A 17,930-nucleotide genomic window follows, 5' to 3' on the forward strand; every position below is an offset into this window, starting at 1 on the left:
AGTCGATAATATCAGAAGAACAGGACCTGAATAATGAAATGCAGCATGTCAGCCAGGCCTTGAAGAACTGCCACTATCCAGAAAGGGCACTAAAGAAAGGAAAGGAACAGACCAGCAAACCCAAGTCCAGTACAGTGAGCAAGAGAGTGCCAGGGCAAGCCAAGTCTAAGGGCAACGTTTTCCTTCCATATGTTCAAGGTACCTCTGAACAGTTGAAGAGGGCCTTTCTTAAACACAACATCAGCGTATCCTTTAAGCCACATAAAGCTCTTAGACAATTGCTAGTTCACCCTAAGCACAAACCAGACAAGAAAGACATCTGCAGACTTATCTACCATATCAAATGTGATGGCTGTCCAAAGGAACAGTGTTCAATGGACTATATTGGTGAAACAGAAAGAAATCTAAAAGCACAATTCATGGAACACAGAAGACCGAGTTCAACAACATCTGAGGTTTCAAGGCATATACATGACTGTAAACCAGGCCACACAATCAAAAAGGAGAACGTTAGGATTCTGGACCGTGAGCCATCGTGGTTCGAGAGAGGGGTCAAGGGGGCTATTTATATCCGTGCACTGAGACCGGCGCTAAATAAGGACGGGGGCTGCTACCAACTCTCGCTCACCTGGGACCATATGTTAACATTGCTTACCCCGACAATTAGCGGTGTTAAGGTTTACAAACAGCAGATATTCATTCTGCTGATGAAGTCCGTAGTACACGGACGAAAGCTCCAGGTATGGCTTTCAATACTAAGTGTGTGTAAATTGACAGTTTTAAACTTATTGGATTATCATGGAAACCACACAGTCAAACTTTCATTGAAGATCTAGAATCTAGTTGTACCTACCAGTATCTACAATGCGCTTGTTATCTAGAATAAAGTTGTACCTACCAGTATCTACAATGCGCTTGTTATCTAGAATCAAGTTGTACGCAATCACCAGTTGATCCATTGGGTCTCCATCCAAAATGGCGGCCTCCACTTCCCATTCCTGCACTCCAAATTTCTAAACCAAAATAATAACTTGTACATTATTGCAAATCTATCACTTTATTACCGGTACTTGGAGATGTGCAAGCTAAACCTGATAACTAGATAACTATTCAGTCCTGAACAGCAGTAAAAATGATTAAACGAATGCACACTTCACCATCTCTTCAGTTTCATTCATAAAATACATACAAATTATTTAAATGAACACATACAATGTATTCTTTTAGAGAAATCATCTTTTTCAATAAATATATTTTTTCTATAAAAGAATGAGGAACACTTTAAAAGGGATGTTTATACATAACTGATTTCAAAGTACTTTTTTTCAAATCGGTGAATATCTTATAAGATCAATTCATGGAATTGCAGTATAACTAGAAATGTGTAACAGAAACGGATGCTCCCTTAACACCAGTTTGGACAAAGACAAATCCACTACATATTCTACAGTTAACAAAAGAAAAGTCCATATCGGGCCAAAACTGGTCAACCGAAAAATTATTTCTTAACAATAATTAAGGTCATTCAGCTGTGAAAATTTGAGCAAAATCGGCCAAGGAGTTTGATGATTTGATATCACACAATTTTGGGACTATTTATTATATGTGTCTTGTTCTGAGAAAACTGGGCATAATGCATGTGCATAAAGTGTCGTCCCAGATTAGCCTGTGCAGTCTGCACAGGCTAATCAGGAACGACACTTTCCGCTTAAACAAGATTTTCAGTGAAAAGAGACTTCCTTTAAACGAAAAGTACCATTAAAAAGGAAAGTGTTGTCCCTGATTAGCCTGTGCGGACTGCACAGGCTAATCTGGGACGACACTTTACGCAAATGCATTAAGCCCAGTTTTGTCAGAACATGACTCATAATGTTGGAAAACAGAAGAAGGGCAATAATTCAGGCAAAACTTGTGGAAGGCAGAATTCCTTCCGTAATGATCATCTAATTATAAAGGTCATTAAACTGTGTTACTTTAAGCAAGATCCACCCAGAGGTTTTGAAAACACCAAATTTCAAGATGATATATTCTTATATTGAAAAACAAAGGCCCTTAATGTGCCAAAAAATTCCAGCAACAATGTCTTTCTATAAAATCATGTCCACATTTTGGGCATTCAACAAGTCTGAGACTTTGTCTGTGAGTTTAAGTAAGATCTTTTATATAATTAAGAAGTTTAAAACAAAAATAATGGGACTATATATTCTGTAGTGGAAAAACAGAAGAAAAGTGCCATAATTTAGTCAAAGCTAAAAAAAAATCTATAGGATGTACAAAGGCACTTTCAACTGTAAATGATTGAGCAAGATACATCCAGTAATTAAACAGGCGTTGAGGACACAAGCTTCTGTATTTATTTTATGCTTTCCAGTGGTTTATAGAGGAATATCAGTGAAATAAAAGTGGTATTTCACTGTTTTAAACAGTGACAAATAACAGTGAAAAATAAAAAATTTATAATATTTTTCACTGTTTTTCTGTGAAGTGACGTCATTTTTTTCTCGACGAAATGACGTCATGAATCCAGCAAAATTATCCAGTTAAACTTTTTGCAATGTATATAAACAGTGAAAAACGCATAAAATAAAAAGAAAATTTGTTGGATTCAATGGAATATCAATTTTATTTCCTCGCGATCATAAAAAATACATATTGTCACTCGTGGCTGCGCCACTCATGAAAATATTATTTTATATGATCACTCGTCAAATAAAATCGATATTCCATTGAATCCCACAAATATCCTCTATGAACTTAGTGGAAAACACAAGTTTCTGTATGTACTTACAGACATATGAACTTGCGGAAAGACACACTAGTGCAATTCTTAATTCCTTTCCACACTGAAGGGACATAAACACATAATGCAGACAATACACACTGAACCCCAGTTGAAAAATTGTCAGCACTGATTTATTGGCCCATTTAAAGAACTCTTAGTCCAAAGTTATAGCCAGTCATGAGATATGATTGTGCTGACACGGTGGAATAGGAGTATCAAAGCTTTTTATTAACCCATTTATGCCCAGTGGACTCTCCCATCCTTCAAAATTGGATCAATTTATTTCCAAAATTAGGGATGTCAAGTATGTTTATTTCTATTTTTAGAATATTTCATAAAGAAATTCCTTTAAGCAAACAGCGCAGACCCAGATGAGACGCCGCATTATGCGGCGTCTCATCTGGGTCTACGCTGTTTGCAATGTCCTTTTTTCAGGACGCTAGGCATAAATGGGTTAAACAGTACTAATGTAATGAATTTTGACCTTCTGAAGTCAAGTGATGTTGGTGTGTTGAGAGATATATCCATGCAAGTATCAAATCTTTGGGGAAAGCATTATTGATGTTATTTAAAATGTGTCAATCTCATTACCTCATATGGACAGACGGACAAACAAACATATTAAAAAGCATTCTATATTAAAATAATCCCATTTAGGAATAGTACGTCACAAAACATTCAGGAAATATTGAGATTAAGACTGGGTCACTAACATCGCACACATCTCTGACGACGTCAATATCCACAATGGAGGCATCATGGTCGCTGGGTGCTGGGAACAGATAGGATGGCAGATCCTTCTTGAACCAATCATGTTCCCTGAAATGTCATACACACAATACATGTAACAGGGTTACACTACACTAAGTTTAATAGTGACAAAGAATACCTACACTAAAAAACATAAAATACAACGAGGATATTTGTTCGTGTTGGGAGATTATCGATTATAATTCACAAGTGAAAAGAAAATTTCATGAGTTTTTTATTATCAAATAATAAAAATCGAAAATCTACCTTAAACCAATACATTTTGTATTCATGTAATGCTTTCCAAATGTTTCTTTCATACAATTGCAAAATATAAGCATGCTGATTTTCACAGGAATGACAATGCAATAAACAAGAGCACCGCATAACGGTGCCACGCTCGGCTAAGCCTTAAGGGTGCAGTTTTGAATAAATGAAAGCTTGTCAGATTTATTTATTTATTTATATAAATGTCACAGTGACCTTGACCTTTGACCTAGTGACCCAAAAATGTGTGTGACGTGTAGAACTCATCAAGGTGCATCAAAATATGAAGTTTCAAAGTTTTAAGTGGAAGCAATTTGATTTTAGAGCCAATGTTCAAAACCTTAGCATGACGCGGACGTTGGACAGCGGACGACACGACGAGCTGGTTATGACAATACCTTTGGGTTTTCTCCAAAAACGCCAAGCTAAAAATTATGTCATTTCATGATAATTTTCACTGTTACTTTTCACTGTTTGAGGAATTTATTTTCTTTTTTTCAATGCTGAATTTCCCTATAAGCCACAGAAAAGCTTTAAATAAATTCATATGGCTTACCTAATGTCCTTCATGGTGGCCCGTTTCAATGGGTCGACCTGTAGCATGTGACAGAGAAGGTTGACAACCTCCTTGTTTAGGTAATCAGGTATGTTGAAAATGCCCGCTGAAACAAAATGTTAGAAAAATGTATGTAAATGTGCAGTGTACTATAACATAAATACGAATATAATATTTTTCAAATCACTGTACATGAGCCTATTGGGAAAAAAAGTCTGTAAAAAATGATCATGGCAAAATCTCAGATTGGCTTTTTTTCCATTTTTAAAGAGCTTTTTGTGACTTGTCTGTGAAGCAATTATAATTCAAATTATTTCAAATTTTCAGTTGTCTGTTCATGTTTTCTGACAACACAAACAAAAAGGAGAGTTGATTTGCCTCCCCTCTACACCAACATTCAATGAAGATGTACAACTTACATTTAATCTTCCTAAACAGGGTTGGGACATGCTCATCATCAAACGGTAGCTGAAATGGAAAACTACAGTGAAAGGAAGCATATATGATATTCCATCGATTGTTTATTATTATCAGTGCTCGTAGTCTATAGCATTTCACATTCTTGAAAATAATATGTACCTTATAAAAAGCATTGACAAGTAATGTTAATGTATTATGTTATTTTAATAATCCTAGAACATACTGTATGCAATAAATAATTCATAAAAAAACTTATAAAAGTAGATTTTAAAATAAGTATGCACAACACAGATTGTTGCAGACTGCATGGCTAATCTGTGAATACACTAAATGCACATGTATAAAGACCCATATTCTCAGGTAGTGTCTAAAATGCTCACTGTGCCACACAAGAGGGCATACAATATGACACCACAGCTCCAGACATCCACTTCTGGCCCAGCATATAACCTGCAAGCATTTATCCAAGGTACAGTAATGTATCGCAATATACATGTGTCTTGTTCTGAGATTACTGGGCTTAATGCTTGTGCATAAAGTGTCGTCCCAGATTAGCCTGTGCAGTCTGCACAGGCTAATCAGGGACGACACTTTCCGCTTTTATGGTATTTTTAGTTTGAAGGAAGTCCCTTCTTACCGAAAATTAAGTTTAAGCGGAAAGTGTCGTCCCTGATTAGCCTGTGCGGACTGCACAGGCTAATCTGGGACGGCACTTAACGCACATGCATTATGCCCAGTTTTGTCAGTACAAGACACACATGAGCCTTGCTCTGGGAAAACAGATCTTAATGCATACATGTGTGTAAGGTGCCGTCCATGGTTAACCTGTGCAGTCTGCAATGGCTAATCAAGGACAACACTTTCTGTCATGATTGGATTTTTGCTAAAAGACACTTCCTTTAATAGAATAATACCATAAAAGCAGACTGCACAGGCTAATCTGAGACAGCCTTTTATGCACATGAAGTCCCGTTTTCCCAGAGGAAATCTCACATGGTCAACATGATGTTTACAATGATAATGGATTGCTTCTGTGGGGAATTCTAGGTTATATCCCATATTCATGCAGACATTGACAAATATAAACACTGTGCTTTATAAAAATAAGTTTCATCTTAACACTATGAAAAATAGCAATTAAGTCTTAAGGTGGTAATGTTGTCATGTCACTACCTCTTGTTGAGATTTTAACTGCTTTATTGGAAGAACAGGTAAGGATGAATTCAAATGTATACATTGGTCAAATATCAAATAATATTTTGATATTTATCATTTTCACTTGGAATCATATTGAATCATACCAGGCTATTTTAAAGGAAATTTTGACCTTATTTCATCAGAGTGTCTTATGACAGAATTATATACAGGGGTTTCGCTGCCTATCGCCATTGTCACAATTTATGACAAATGACAAAAGGGGTGACACATTTTTCTAAGTGGCAAATTTCATTACAGACTCCACAATTTTAGTCTGCTAAACTGTTTCAAAAGAAATCTGTTTAAGAAGATTACTGGAGCCCATTAAGTCATCCGATTAATTACTAACAAGCTCAAAGGCATTGTTTGTAATTAAATCACTAATTGGTCCTTTTTTTCAGATGAGAATGACATCGCGTGAAATATTATCTCTAACGTAACAGCATCTGTTTCACGCTTGGTTGGGTACAAACAAACAGAGTCAAAATAAAAACCGACACTAATAATTTATAATCTTCTGAATTCTTTGGTAATTAATTTGTTGATTTTAATTCATAATAACTATGAAAATTTTAAAATCAAGCATCTTTTTTTAAACGGGAAATGAGGTTTCTTTTTACATCAAAACTACAGAATGGACTAACATAATTGATATATGATTTATACAACATCATGTGTCCTCATAGTTGTAATTAATGTTGTAATTTCAGCAAATACAGATTTTGTTTAAAAGAAGGATCTAGCACTTCGTAAGTTTTTGACATTGTAAAATACTTTAGCAACAAACGAACAAAATGTTCTCAAAGCTGACAATATTTTATGCGATGCAATAAAGTGTTTTAAAATAGATACTTCATATTACTAACTATTGTAATGTAGAATTTAAATCACTAGAATGGAAATTATGCTACTTCGTTGTGACAAAGATGTTTATTGACTTAACTGTGTTAATATAAATTAAATTGTATTGTTAGGATGAATATTATGGACAAAGATTGGCTCCAACTTGTTTCAATCAATAAAATTAGTGGCGACAACTTTTTTTGATCAAGTAAAACCCCTGATAGTATTAATTATAGAACTACAATGCACTCCTTATACGTACTTTCCTGAGATCACCTCAGGCGCTGCATAGTTTGGTGAACCACAACTTGTTCTCAGGAACTCTCCATCTTGCATCATGTTAGACAAACCTGTAAATGAACGAAGAGGATCATGTAAAAAAAATGAGCCTCACTCGGGGAAAATGGAGCTAATGCATGTGCTCACTCAAGGAAAATGGGGCTAATGCATGTTCGTAGATGAGCCTCACTCAGGGAAAATGGGGCTAATGCATGTTCGTAGTGACATCCAAGGTTAGCCTTGGCAGTCTGCAGATTAACCCTTTGCATGCTGGGAAATTTGTCGTCTGCTAAAATGTTGTCTGCTGAATTTCTAAAATTAGCATTTTCTTTGAAATTTTTTAAAGAATACTATCAGAATAGCAAACAGTTTGGATCCTGATGAGACGCCACGTTCTGTGGCTTCTCATCTGGATCCAAACTGTTTGCAAAAGCCTTCAAAATTCGGTTCCATCACTGAAAGAGTTAAGTCTCTTCTTAGTAAAGAATCCAGTTAAGGCAGAAAGTGTCATCCCTGATAAGCCTGTGCAGACTGCACACTCTAGTCTGGGACGACATTTTACGCATATGAATTAAGCTCCATTCTGCTGAAGCAAGGTTCAAACTCATCCCAAATGGCCTTTTTTTATTTAAAGACCATTTTTATTAAGAGACAACTTTTGGTAACTCCCTAAAGTGGTCTCTAAATACAAGATTGACTGTAATTGTGGTCTATTAAAGCAATTATACAGTTCGATATAGTGTGAAAAACACATGACTTTTGCTGCTATCAGGTAGAAAAATTAGTTCAGAAAAAAATGTTCATACTAAGTTTCATGAATATTGGAACATAATTTGAATTCTAGAGTTTTAACAAGGTTTTAATATAGCCATAGAAGGAAAACTGTCCCGCGCCCCTGACGGCCATGTTTTTCCACCAACAGGAATCATTTTGGAACTCAGTCCAGGTATAATAAGATCAAATGTTCTGACCAAGTTCCCTTATGGTTGGACTATAAATGTAACTTCTAGAGTGTTTAAAAGGTTTAACTATAGCATTATAAGGAAAACTGCCCTGCCCCTGACGGCAATGTCTTTCCATGAACCTGTGCTATTAACTCAACTCAGACGATATAATTGAAAGAAATATTCTGACCTATTTTCATGAAAAATTAACAATAAAGTAACTTTTGGAGATTTAACAAGCTTCTTCTTCATTTTAACCTAATGACCTACTTATCCACCACACATGTCCCTGTTTCGAACTTGGCCAAGCTATCATCGGGACAAATCTTCAGAACATTTCATGAAGATCTGTCAATAAATGTGGCCTCTAAAGTGTTAACAAGAAAAATGTTGACGATGCATGACGGAAGATGCATGACAGTAAAAAAAGGCCATCACAAAGGCTCATCATGAGCACATTTAGTTAACATGAGCTAAAAGCATACAAAAAAGCATACCAATATTTTCATAGCATTTAAGCACATCAGACCTTTTTCTCTGGAATCTGCTTAGGCACAGGTGCAAAAGCCCAGATGGGAATGGTTAAAATTTTGTATGTGTTCAAATTAATTCCTACATTACTTCAGATCTAAAATAAGCAATTAAAGCACTTTGATTTTAGAGCCAATGTTAAGGTTTTAGCACAACACAGACAGCGCATGAGCTGGCTATGACAATACCTCCGGTTTTCTCCAAAAAAAGCCGAGCTAAAAATTATAAAGCGTTACAACGCGAAACAATTTAATTATTTGGAGAGTTCTGTTGTTGTAGTTATATTTTGTAAAACTACAAGGATTGCTTATATAAAGTAAAAAACAAACTCATTGTATGAGCACGGATGGCCGAGTGGTCTAAATAGTAGACTTTTACTCCAGGAATCCACAGGTCAGTGGTTTGAGCCCTGTTGAGGGTTACATTTTTTTATTTTATTTTTATTTTATTCTCGATTTTTACTGGAACTTTTTAGATCCAATGTTTACATTTATCAATATAAAGCATTTAATAACAAACTTTAATACATGCCAAAATCTGTGAAAAGGCCCCTTTAAAGGCCATCAGACCAACTCACACCCACATATAACACATGCACAACCAGTCCGTACCGAAGTCAGCAAGTTTAACATTTAGGTTTTGATCTAGAAGCAGATTCTCAGGCTTCAGATCTCTATGGACAACCATGTGTCGATGGCAGTAGTCCACGCCTGACACTATCTGTTGGAAAAAACGCCTTGCGTCCGGTTCCTTCAGCTAAGGGGGAAACAGTTCATCAGTTAGTGTTATTGTGAGGTTATTGGCATCAAAACAATAGCTGATGAAAGACATTTGAAAATAAGGGACATTTTCTGTATAAAGAAATATTTCAAAATACATTATTTGCACAGTTTTTCTTTAAAAATGGTTGACAAACTAGTTATTTATGTTTATATATCGCAGATTCATGGCTTAATTTACAAAGAAACCAAAATCGCTGTATGTCTGCAACATAAAAGATATATTATTGAAATTATAAGAGCTGTCACTTAAAGATGACAAATCCCATAACAAATGCTTAAATAAAGTTAAACAAGCTTTTATGGTGTATTTTGATTTTTGACCTCTTTTAACCAGTGTAACCTTGAACTTTTGTTAAGGGAAAAGGTGAAACACAAGACGCAAATTGTAGTCTTTTAGTTAATTTAAATAGCATGATGAATTACAAAGTTACAAAATGGACCAGCTGTTTTATGGCCACACATTGAAGTCTGACCTTGACTTTAGAGGCATAGAAACAATGTTATAAGTTATCTGATAATCAATTGCTTCTTCTACAAATTTGGGAGTGGAGCTGTGGATTATTGTTGTTGTTGTTTACTTTAATTGGGGAATTGTTTTTTATTTATTGGTAACAAATACTTCAAAAATGAGCATAAAAAAGTTTTCAATTTATCATATTAATAAAGATCTTTAGAAAAGGGAAATACTCTTGTGTGGAAACCTTTAATCAAAACTTTTGGGAAATATATATACTTTTTGAGATTAGGACTAGAGTTAAATCTTTGCCCCAATTAACTCTTTCAGTGCGGGAACCGAATTTTGAAGGCCTTTGCAAACAGGTTGGAACCAGATGAGACGCCACAAAACGTGGCGTCTCATCTGGATCCAAACTGTTTGCTATTCTGATAGTATTTTTTGAAAAAAAATCAAAGAAATGCTAATTGTAGAAATTCAGCAGACGATAATTTTCCCAGCATGCAAAGGGTTAAACCCAAACACTTAAACCCCTCAAAATATGTGATGTTACAATGTATCTCGAATCCATCAATATATGGCAAAATTATGCCTCAGACATGAAGGTTTCAGCTACTTTATTGCCAATATTGACCTTCGAAAACATTTACTGCTTAAAATTCATAACATTATTAAAGGCTATGATTAAATATATAGTAATATCTATAGATAATTGCAACTTTATAAACATGGATTTGTAATTACATTATCTTGAATGTCAGAATAAATGTAAGCAGCACTTTATAATATAAATCACTCAATATATGGCAAAATAATGACTGGGAGGGGAATGTTTAAGATGTTTTATGACAAAACTGACCTAAAACCTCTTAGTGAGATCTTGAGGTAAGGAGACAAGAACACGAAACACCTTATGATGGTTCAGATTTCTGCATATTTCAAAATCCATCAAAAGATGGGAAATTATGTCTGTGACAGGTGTTTTGCATGGATGCAAAGGCAGACAGTGAAACTGCTGTATGTTGCCTTTTTCAAAGGGGGCATAATAAGTCATAACAGTGTTTAAGGGAGTCCCTTTTTGAACAGAAGTAATAGTAAGTTTAAGTGATTCAAGGTTTATTTTTGTTGAACCAAACTTAAATTCAACCGCGCGCAACACATTATCAGCTACAATTACCTTCTTTAGAGAGTACTTACTTTGCCATTCTTCACAATGTAATCAAACAGTTCACCACCGGACACATATTCCATAACCATGAAGATATCTGTGGGTGTACTGATTACTTGATATCTGAAATAAACACTTTCTTTTTAAAAGCTTATACATTTGGTCAGAAAATCTTACACTATTTCAGCAGCTGTACTAATAAACTTAAAATTTTACATTTTCAATCAAAGGTCATTTGTAACACACAAATCTTTTTATCCGTTAAGACTGACTATTCTGTTTCCATTCTGATTTTGTCATAGATAAACTGATATAATTTTTTTCAACTTACAACTTGATGATATGTGGATGTCTGAACAGTTTGAGATTCTGTATCTCTTTCCTTATTTTTCCAACAACATCAAGGCTCTTGATTTTCTGCCGATTCAAAATCTTGACAGCCACCTTATGATTGGTGAGCTGATGTGTTGCAACTGAAATGCAAAAAAGCAAAATATATTAGGCATTACAAAAAAATATATGAAAGAATCAATTATTAACCCTTTCCCCCATCAGAAGCAAAGTGAAAATGCAACCAGCATAAAGCCAGAACAGCCTGCGAGTCACTTGAAGTCTGTTCAGGTTTTATGCTGTTCACTGCTCATCAGTATCTAAGGGTTGGAAATGAAGCCTTTAAAACTTTAATTCAATAAGAAAGGTACATGTATTTAATTGAATGTAACTTTCTAAGGGATTACAATGCATCAAAATACGTATCTAAGTGGAAAGGGTTAAACCTTAAAGGGATGGATGAATTCTCAGTGTGTAAAGAACCTGTACATAAACAAAGTAGCTGTAAAAAAAAGTATACGGTAATAATTCCAAGAGTAAACAAATAATGAATGAGTAATTGACAGGTTTTGTTCATAGATTGTGACCTTTTTTAAGTGTCAGTAAAGCTCAATTGGTTGTTGTTGGCTCGCGTACTACTTAATTATACTTAAATGTACCAGGGTATGGGCAATATACTAAAACCTTCTCGGCCAGTTTAGACTGTACCCGAGTTTTATTCCTGCCCAAAAGCCGATGTTGTAAAACGCGCTACGGAATACGAAACAAACTTTTCATTGTAAAAAACCTGCCTCAATATGCTTTTTTGAGTTTCAATAATAAAGAGGCCATTTTAAGAAATATTTACATAAATAAGAACATAATTAATTTGAAAAACAAAAGAATTTATGGAAGGTTATATTTTCTGTACCCAGGGTAATTTTAAGTAAACTTAAAGAGCACCCAAGATACATTTACATATAAGTAGTACCCAAGCGTACCATGAAAAATTGAGCGTCAGTTTATTTCTTAAATTGATTGATTTTAACAATTAAACTGTTGCATTTCAATATAATAACAAGAATGCAATAAAATTCGTTGATTTGATATCCCCTGCCAAATAAATTTTGTTTATGGAAGGGTGCAAATCCCTTGATATATGGAATAATCATAAAAAATAATTAAGTGTAGGGTAATTGATACATTGCAATTCTCCACATACATTTACACACCAATTAAGTTTCATGTTGAAATGCTGTATCCTATCCGAGAAATAGCCCTGAAAAGTTCCATCATACAAAAACAACAAAGGACAAATAGTTATTACTCTTATCGGTATTTAAGAAATTGAGGGGTTATTGTTCTTCAGCATGGCATTTCTCCTCATTAATAGAAACACAACCATGAAGTTTCATGTTGACATCTTATATAGTTTATGAGATATAGCACTAAAATGTTTTGTGTCAGACAAAGCCAAATTTATATCCATCAGCAATTAGCGAGGGATAATAATTTAAGAAAGGATATTTGAATAAAAATGGCTCTAACAAGTATCCTTGGGAATATAAGGCCCATAAACCGCTCAGCCATTTTTATCGTTCTTGTATACTATATATATGTAATCCATGTCCAAAAATTTAATGAAACCAATAAAAAGATTTAATTTTTTTATTGTTTGACATTTCTTACGCTTTAAAATTTAATCAAATCACATGATGATTATAAGCCAAAATAAACCGTATAATCTTAGGATGTGTGTATGTCATTTGTGTTATTTGGCTCACTGATTTACCGTGCACTTTTAAATATTTGTTGAATATAAGACCAAACATGGGAAAAAAAATCATTTTGATGATTCCTTTAATTAAACAAGGGACAAAATTGTCACAAAACCAGGTTTTCATTGTGAAAAAAAATCTGATAAAGGGAGACAACTCAAACTGAACTTTTGAAATGAACAAACAAAATAAACCCCCTTTGTACGTTTGTTTTAAAATAAATCTATTTTTAGTCGTGGCGACCTTGACATTGGAGATATTTACGTGATTCTTTTGTGCCACACACCGTCCCATGATGGTGAACAAATGTGCCAAATGATTTTAAATTCTCATAATGAATGACATAGTTATAGCCCAGACAAGCTCATTTATGGCTATTTTTTACCTTTGAACTCAAAGTGTGACCTTGACCTTGGAGATATTGACGTAATTTTTTCGCGCGACACACCGTCTAATGATGGTTAACAAATGTGCCAAATGATTTTAAAATCTCACAATGAACGACAAAGTTATGGCCCGGACAAGCTTGTTCCGCCCGCCCGCCAGCCCGCCCGCCAACCAGCCCGCCAGCCAGCCCGCCCGCATTCGCCAATCTAATAACCAGTTTTTTCCTTCGGAAAACCTGGTTAATAATAAATACATAAAAGAGATTTTAAAGACACCTGTCCTAAAACTTACTTGGCTAGTGTTCTTTGAGTCCAAAATGTATATGTCAAACAATGATATTAATTTAAATGGTGATACACGCTTTTAGTAAATGGCACACACTTGTCCAAGTAATACTACCTTATGTGTGTGTGTGTTCGAAAAGGTATACAGACTATACAGACCATGGACCATATGACCCAGACTAACAGCCCAGTTTCGCTTACCATATGGCCCAGGTTTTGGGGTATCCGGCCCCATTCAGAATGGAAACAAGAGCTGTGTTTGTGAAACACAATGTCCCCTATTGCGCCACTTTGAAACCATATATTTGACCTTTGACCTTGAAGGATGACATTGAGCTTTCACCACTCAAAATGTGCAGCTGCATGAGATATACATGCATGCCAAATATCAAGTTGCTATCTTCAATATTGCAGAATGGCAGACAGAATGACAGACAGGCAGGCCAAAAACAATAGAACACCGATCATTCAATTCAGGGGCATTAAAAGTATATATTTTCCCAAATGAACCTAAAAATTCCAATTGAAGGTTTAACCAAATAAAAAAAAAATTGTAGATCAACATTTAATTAATCTCCCATCCAGCTCTACAAGATACAAAATGTACTCTTTATTAAATTTAATATTTAAAACACTTTAATTCTCATTTTTAAAGCATTTTTAGCAAAAACTAATTTCCCAATTTTCGCCAAAACGCCGCAATTTTTCTGAATTCAAAGGGACCCGGCCCCATTCCCAAAATGGTGAAAAAAAACACTGCATGATGTAGAAATAAGATTATTTTAATACACAAAATACTACAATACTTATGCTGTGCACACTATGATACTATGCATCTGTTTAAAAAAAAAAGAACGGGTAATGAACTGTTTTTGTTCATTTTTATTTCAGTAGAGTTATTCTTATTTACAGATATAAACTCATTTTAATTTTGTCGCCAATTATTCATTTAAGCAGTAGGCATCCGCAAACATGCACTTTCATGATAAATTTTTTTTAAATAAAATTGGACATTAAAACTAGAGCAAAGTACCCTTATTTTGACATGTCCGTTATTTCGACATGCTTTGACATTTTTTATCTATCTTAGCATAGTGCGGTGCGTTCTAGTCAATTTAAGTTTATTTTTGATGACGTCACATATTTCAGACATCATCAAATTATTTCACCTATCAAATTTGCGTTTGTTTTTCCCTAAACTAAGGTTAAATAACACGGATTGTTTTGTGTTTTTACGCGATTGCGGCCCTTATACAAAGCTGTAAGACATGCAGCAACCAACGGTAAATCTCTTATCGTTTTTTTGCGGAAATACGTTTTAATTTGTATTGAGAACTGAAAAACAAACATGGAAGATCATAATTTTTAGGAAGTACGGTGTACATCATGGGGTTTTGTTATCGGCGTATGGAAACAATTATCGGGTGTAATATACGACCGTACGCCTCTTAGTGCAAGAGGTGCTCTTAATAAATTATAACTCGAAGACTTGACAAGCAGTATACATTAATTACAATTTTTAAAGGTTATGGTAATTATCTGTTCCATTGAAAGAATATTCGTTTCCTTCACATGTTTTTTTATAAAATAAACTAGGGGTGTCGAATTAAGGGGCACCATGTCGAAATTTCGATCTCATACTTCGTAAACGTTTTAAGTAAATACGATACGTATAAAGCATCCTTACCTGACAGTCAACACTTAAAAAGGGTGGGATGCAATAAGGTACATTAATGGTATATCGAAGTAAGGAGGATACCGATCATACAAATTGGTATACACATTTTAACCTTAAACTGTCGAAATTAGGGTACTTTGCTCTATCTTTGTTCTTGTACATTTGTTTGCCCATATCTCTTGAAAAATGTTCAAAAATAATAAAGGAATTTACAAATGTATCCATATTTGTGTCATTAAACGATGAAATAATAATTTCTTGCAACGTCCTGTTAATAAATACTTATTAAATGATTCATTACGGTAGGTACATGTGCGAATTATGTTGTTTTGATAGACACTGACACAGCTGAATCAGTGTTTGTCAGATGGTCGCTTGAATACATAAGTAAGACTCACAGCCCCTATTCCCATCTTCTAAATTAATGCCTCAGACCAGGTGACATGGCATTCACATTTTCCACAAGAACATTAAATTAATCTTCAATGATAAGCTCTGTTTACATAAGTTATATGTGCACGGCTATAATACTAAGAATTATTTATAATTCGATATTCGACAATCTTAGTATATAGATATAAAAGGAGCTTTGGACATTTATGTGGCACCTTTCAAGCCAACAACAACACGAGTAAATTCTGTTAGTAAAGGTTAACTTCTGCATTAGATGCAGTCAAAAGAATTGGGTTTAGCATCAATCAATACGTATTTCTCAAGAATCCAAATGCAAAACTAGTTAGAAATTACGTATTTAATATGTTGGCATACTTTTCACTTTTCCAAATGTTCCAACGCCGAGTGTATCGCCAATAATATAATGGCCAATTTTGACCTGCGGTTGAGTCTTGTCAGCCATGTTTACATTAACTTGACCTACTTTTCTTGAAAGATTTTGCCGATTAAACCGAACTATCAGGCCTGACTCGGAAAAAGCCGCTTGTCGGTTCTCGGCTTGTTCCGAGAGATACCGAGTATTTACGAGTGCAGGGTACGAAATATCATTTCATCAGACTTGTGAATTAAACAATAAAGATAACATTTATTGGTAAAATATGTTAATATGTCATCATCTATAAAGAAACATTTAATATTTATTATTGAAGTACCAGAGATAGTTATTTTATTTTAATCTTGCTTCAAATTCAGCGACTGTATTGTCAATACCAGAGATAGTTATTTTATTTTAATCTTGCTCCAAATTCAGCGACTGTATTGTCCGAATTAAAAGTGATCCGAATTATTAGGATAATTTACTTTTAATATAAGCAGGTGATGTAAGTAGTGACACTAAATGTATTTTTTTTACATGGAAACATTGCTTTACATTAGTTTCATTAGTTTGTTGGTGATAGTTGTAAAGGTTGCTTCGTACTATTATGTTTCACACGATATTGTGATTTAGCCAGGGACCTAAAAATAAAATACAAACATGTATAGCTAGGTGTCTGATTTACTATTTAGCACACAGGCAGCAGTATCATAAATTTGCCCCCCCCCCCTCCCCCGTGACACACATTTCTAACATCACATGTAAAGCACAAAGAATTCTGGGATTGATACACCGAACATTTGAATATCTTGACAAGGACATGTTTAATCATTTATATAAATCGCTTGTGCAACCCACATTAGAATATGGATCAAGTGTATGGTCTCCACATTTAAAAAAACATATTAAGAAAATTGAAGATATTCAGCGCAGAGCTACCAAACTTGTGCCAAACTTGTATCACCTTCCTTACACTAAGAGGTTGAAGGAACTTGGTCTTGTCACCTTGGAATATAGACGTGACAGAGCTGATATGATCCAATTGTTTAAATCCATGCACAATATTAACAGTCTGAAATGGGATAAACTTTTCTCTCTTTCACAAAATGATCTGCGTGGACATTCCTTGAAACTCCAAACACCTAAGTGCAAGAAGAACATCAAATTAAATTCATTCTCAACTAGAAATGGCGCGGCAGAGGCCGACGCGTATCCCCACGCCGAATGTTTGACCTAGGTGTGCCCCAGGGTTGGTAATGGGGCCATGCATAGCTGAGATTGACCGTATTGTCATAAGAGAAGTTCATCATCAATTAGAAGTGAATTGGTGTAGAAATGAAGAAGTTATAGTAAAAGGCAATTTTGGGTGGGTGTGACATATGTGGGCAGGGCGCCCCAGGGTTGGTAATGGGGCCATGCATAGTTGAGATTGACCGTATTGTCATAAGAGAGGTTCAGTATCAATTTGAAGTGAATCGGTGTAGAAATGAAGAAATTATAGTAAAAGGCAATTTTGGGTGGGTGTGGTCTATGTGGGCGGGGCGCCCCAGGGTTGGTAATGGGGCCATGCATAGTTGAGATTGACTGTATTGTCATAAGAGAAGTTCAATATCAATTTGAAGTGAATCGGTGTAGAAATGAAGAAATTATAGTAAAGGCAATTTTGGGTGGGTGTGGTCTATGTGGGCGGGGCCCCAGGGTTGGTTATGGGGCCATGCATAGTTGAGATTGACCCTAATGTCATAAGAGAAG

General features: G+C 35.0%; 2 protein-coding genes across 21 annotated transcripts in view; one reads left to right on the forward strand and one right to left on the reverse strand.

The window, feature by feature from the left end:
• LOC127867508 (5'-AMP-activated protein kinase catalytic subunit alpha-2-like) overlaps positions 1 to 16,345 on the reverse strand; it is a 58,938-nt gene extending 42,593 nt beyond the window's left edge. For all 13 annotated transcript variants that reach the window (XM_052408703.1, XM_052408700.1, XM_052408698.1 and 10 more), the window contains exons 1-10: positions 16,178 to 16,345; positions 11,305 to 11,446; positions 11,003 to 11,096; positions 9,181 to 9,325; positions 7,078 to 7,165; positions 5,156 to 5,225; positions 4,775 to 4,823; positions 4,356 to 4,461; positions 3,496 to 3,601; positions 899 to 1,013 (exon numbers count right to left, since the gene is read on the reverse strand). In XM_052408703.1, coding sequence (XP_052264663.1) covers positions 899 to 1,013; positions 3,496 to 3,601; positions 4,356 to 4,461; positions 4,775 to 4,823; positions 5,156 to 5,225; positions 7,078 to 7,165; positions 9,181 to 9,325; positions 11,003 to 11,096; positions 11,305 to 11,446; positions 16,178 to 16,265 — 1,003 coding nt within the window. In that variant the 5' untranslated portion in view covers positions 16,266 to 16,345. The remainder of the gene's footprint in view (positions 1 to 898; positions 1,014 to 3,495; positions 3,602 to 4,355; positions 4,462 to 4,774; positions 4,824 to 5,155; positions 5,226 to 7,077; positions 7,166 to 9,180; positions 9,326 to 11,002; positions 11,097 to 11,304; positions 11,447 to 16,177) is intronic.
• Positions 16,320 to 17,930, forward strand: part of LOC127867511 (metalloendopeptidase OMA1, mitochondrial-like) — a 182,573-nt gene continuing 180,962 nt past the window's right edge. For 5 of the 8 annotated variants that reach the window (XR_008043524.1, XR_008043525.1, XR_008043523.1 and 2 more), the window contains exon 1: positions 16,581 to 16,678. The gene's annotated coding sequence lies outside the window, so the exon portion shown is untranslated. Of the gene's footprint in view, positions 16,455 to 16,570; positions 16,684 to 17,930 lie in introns of those variants that run through there. The other 3 variants (XM_052408707.1, XM_052408708.1, XM_052408711.1) reach the window with 3 other exon arrangements.

This window comes from Dreissena polymorpha, chromosome 2, assembly GCF_020536995.1.
Source record: "Dreissena polymorpha isolate Duluth1 chromosome 2, UMN_Dpol_1.0, whole genome shotgun sequence".
Lineage (NCBI taxonomy): Eukaryota > Metazoa > Mollusca > Bivalvia > Myida > Dreissenidae > Dreissena > Dreissena polymorpha.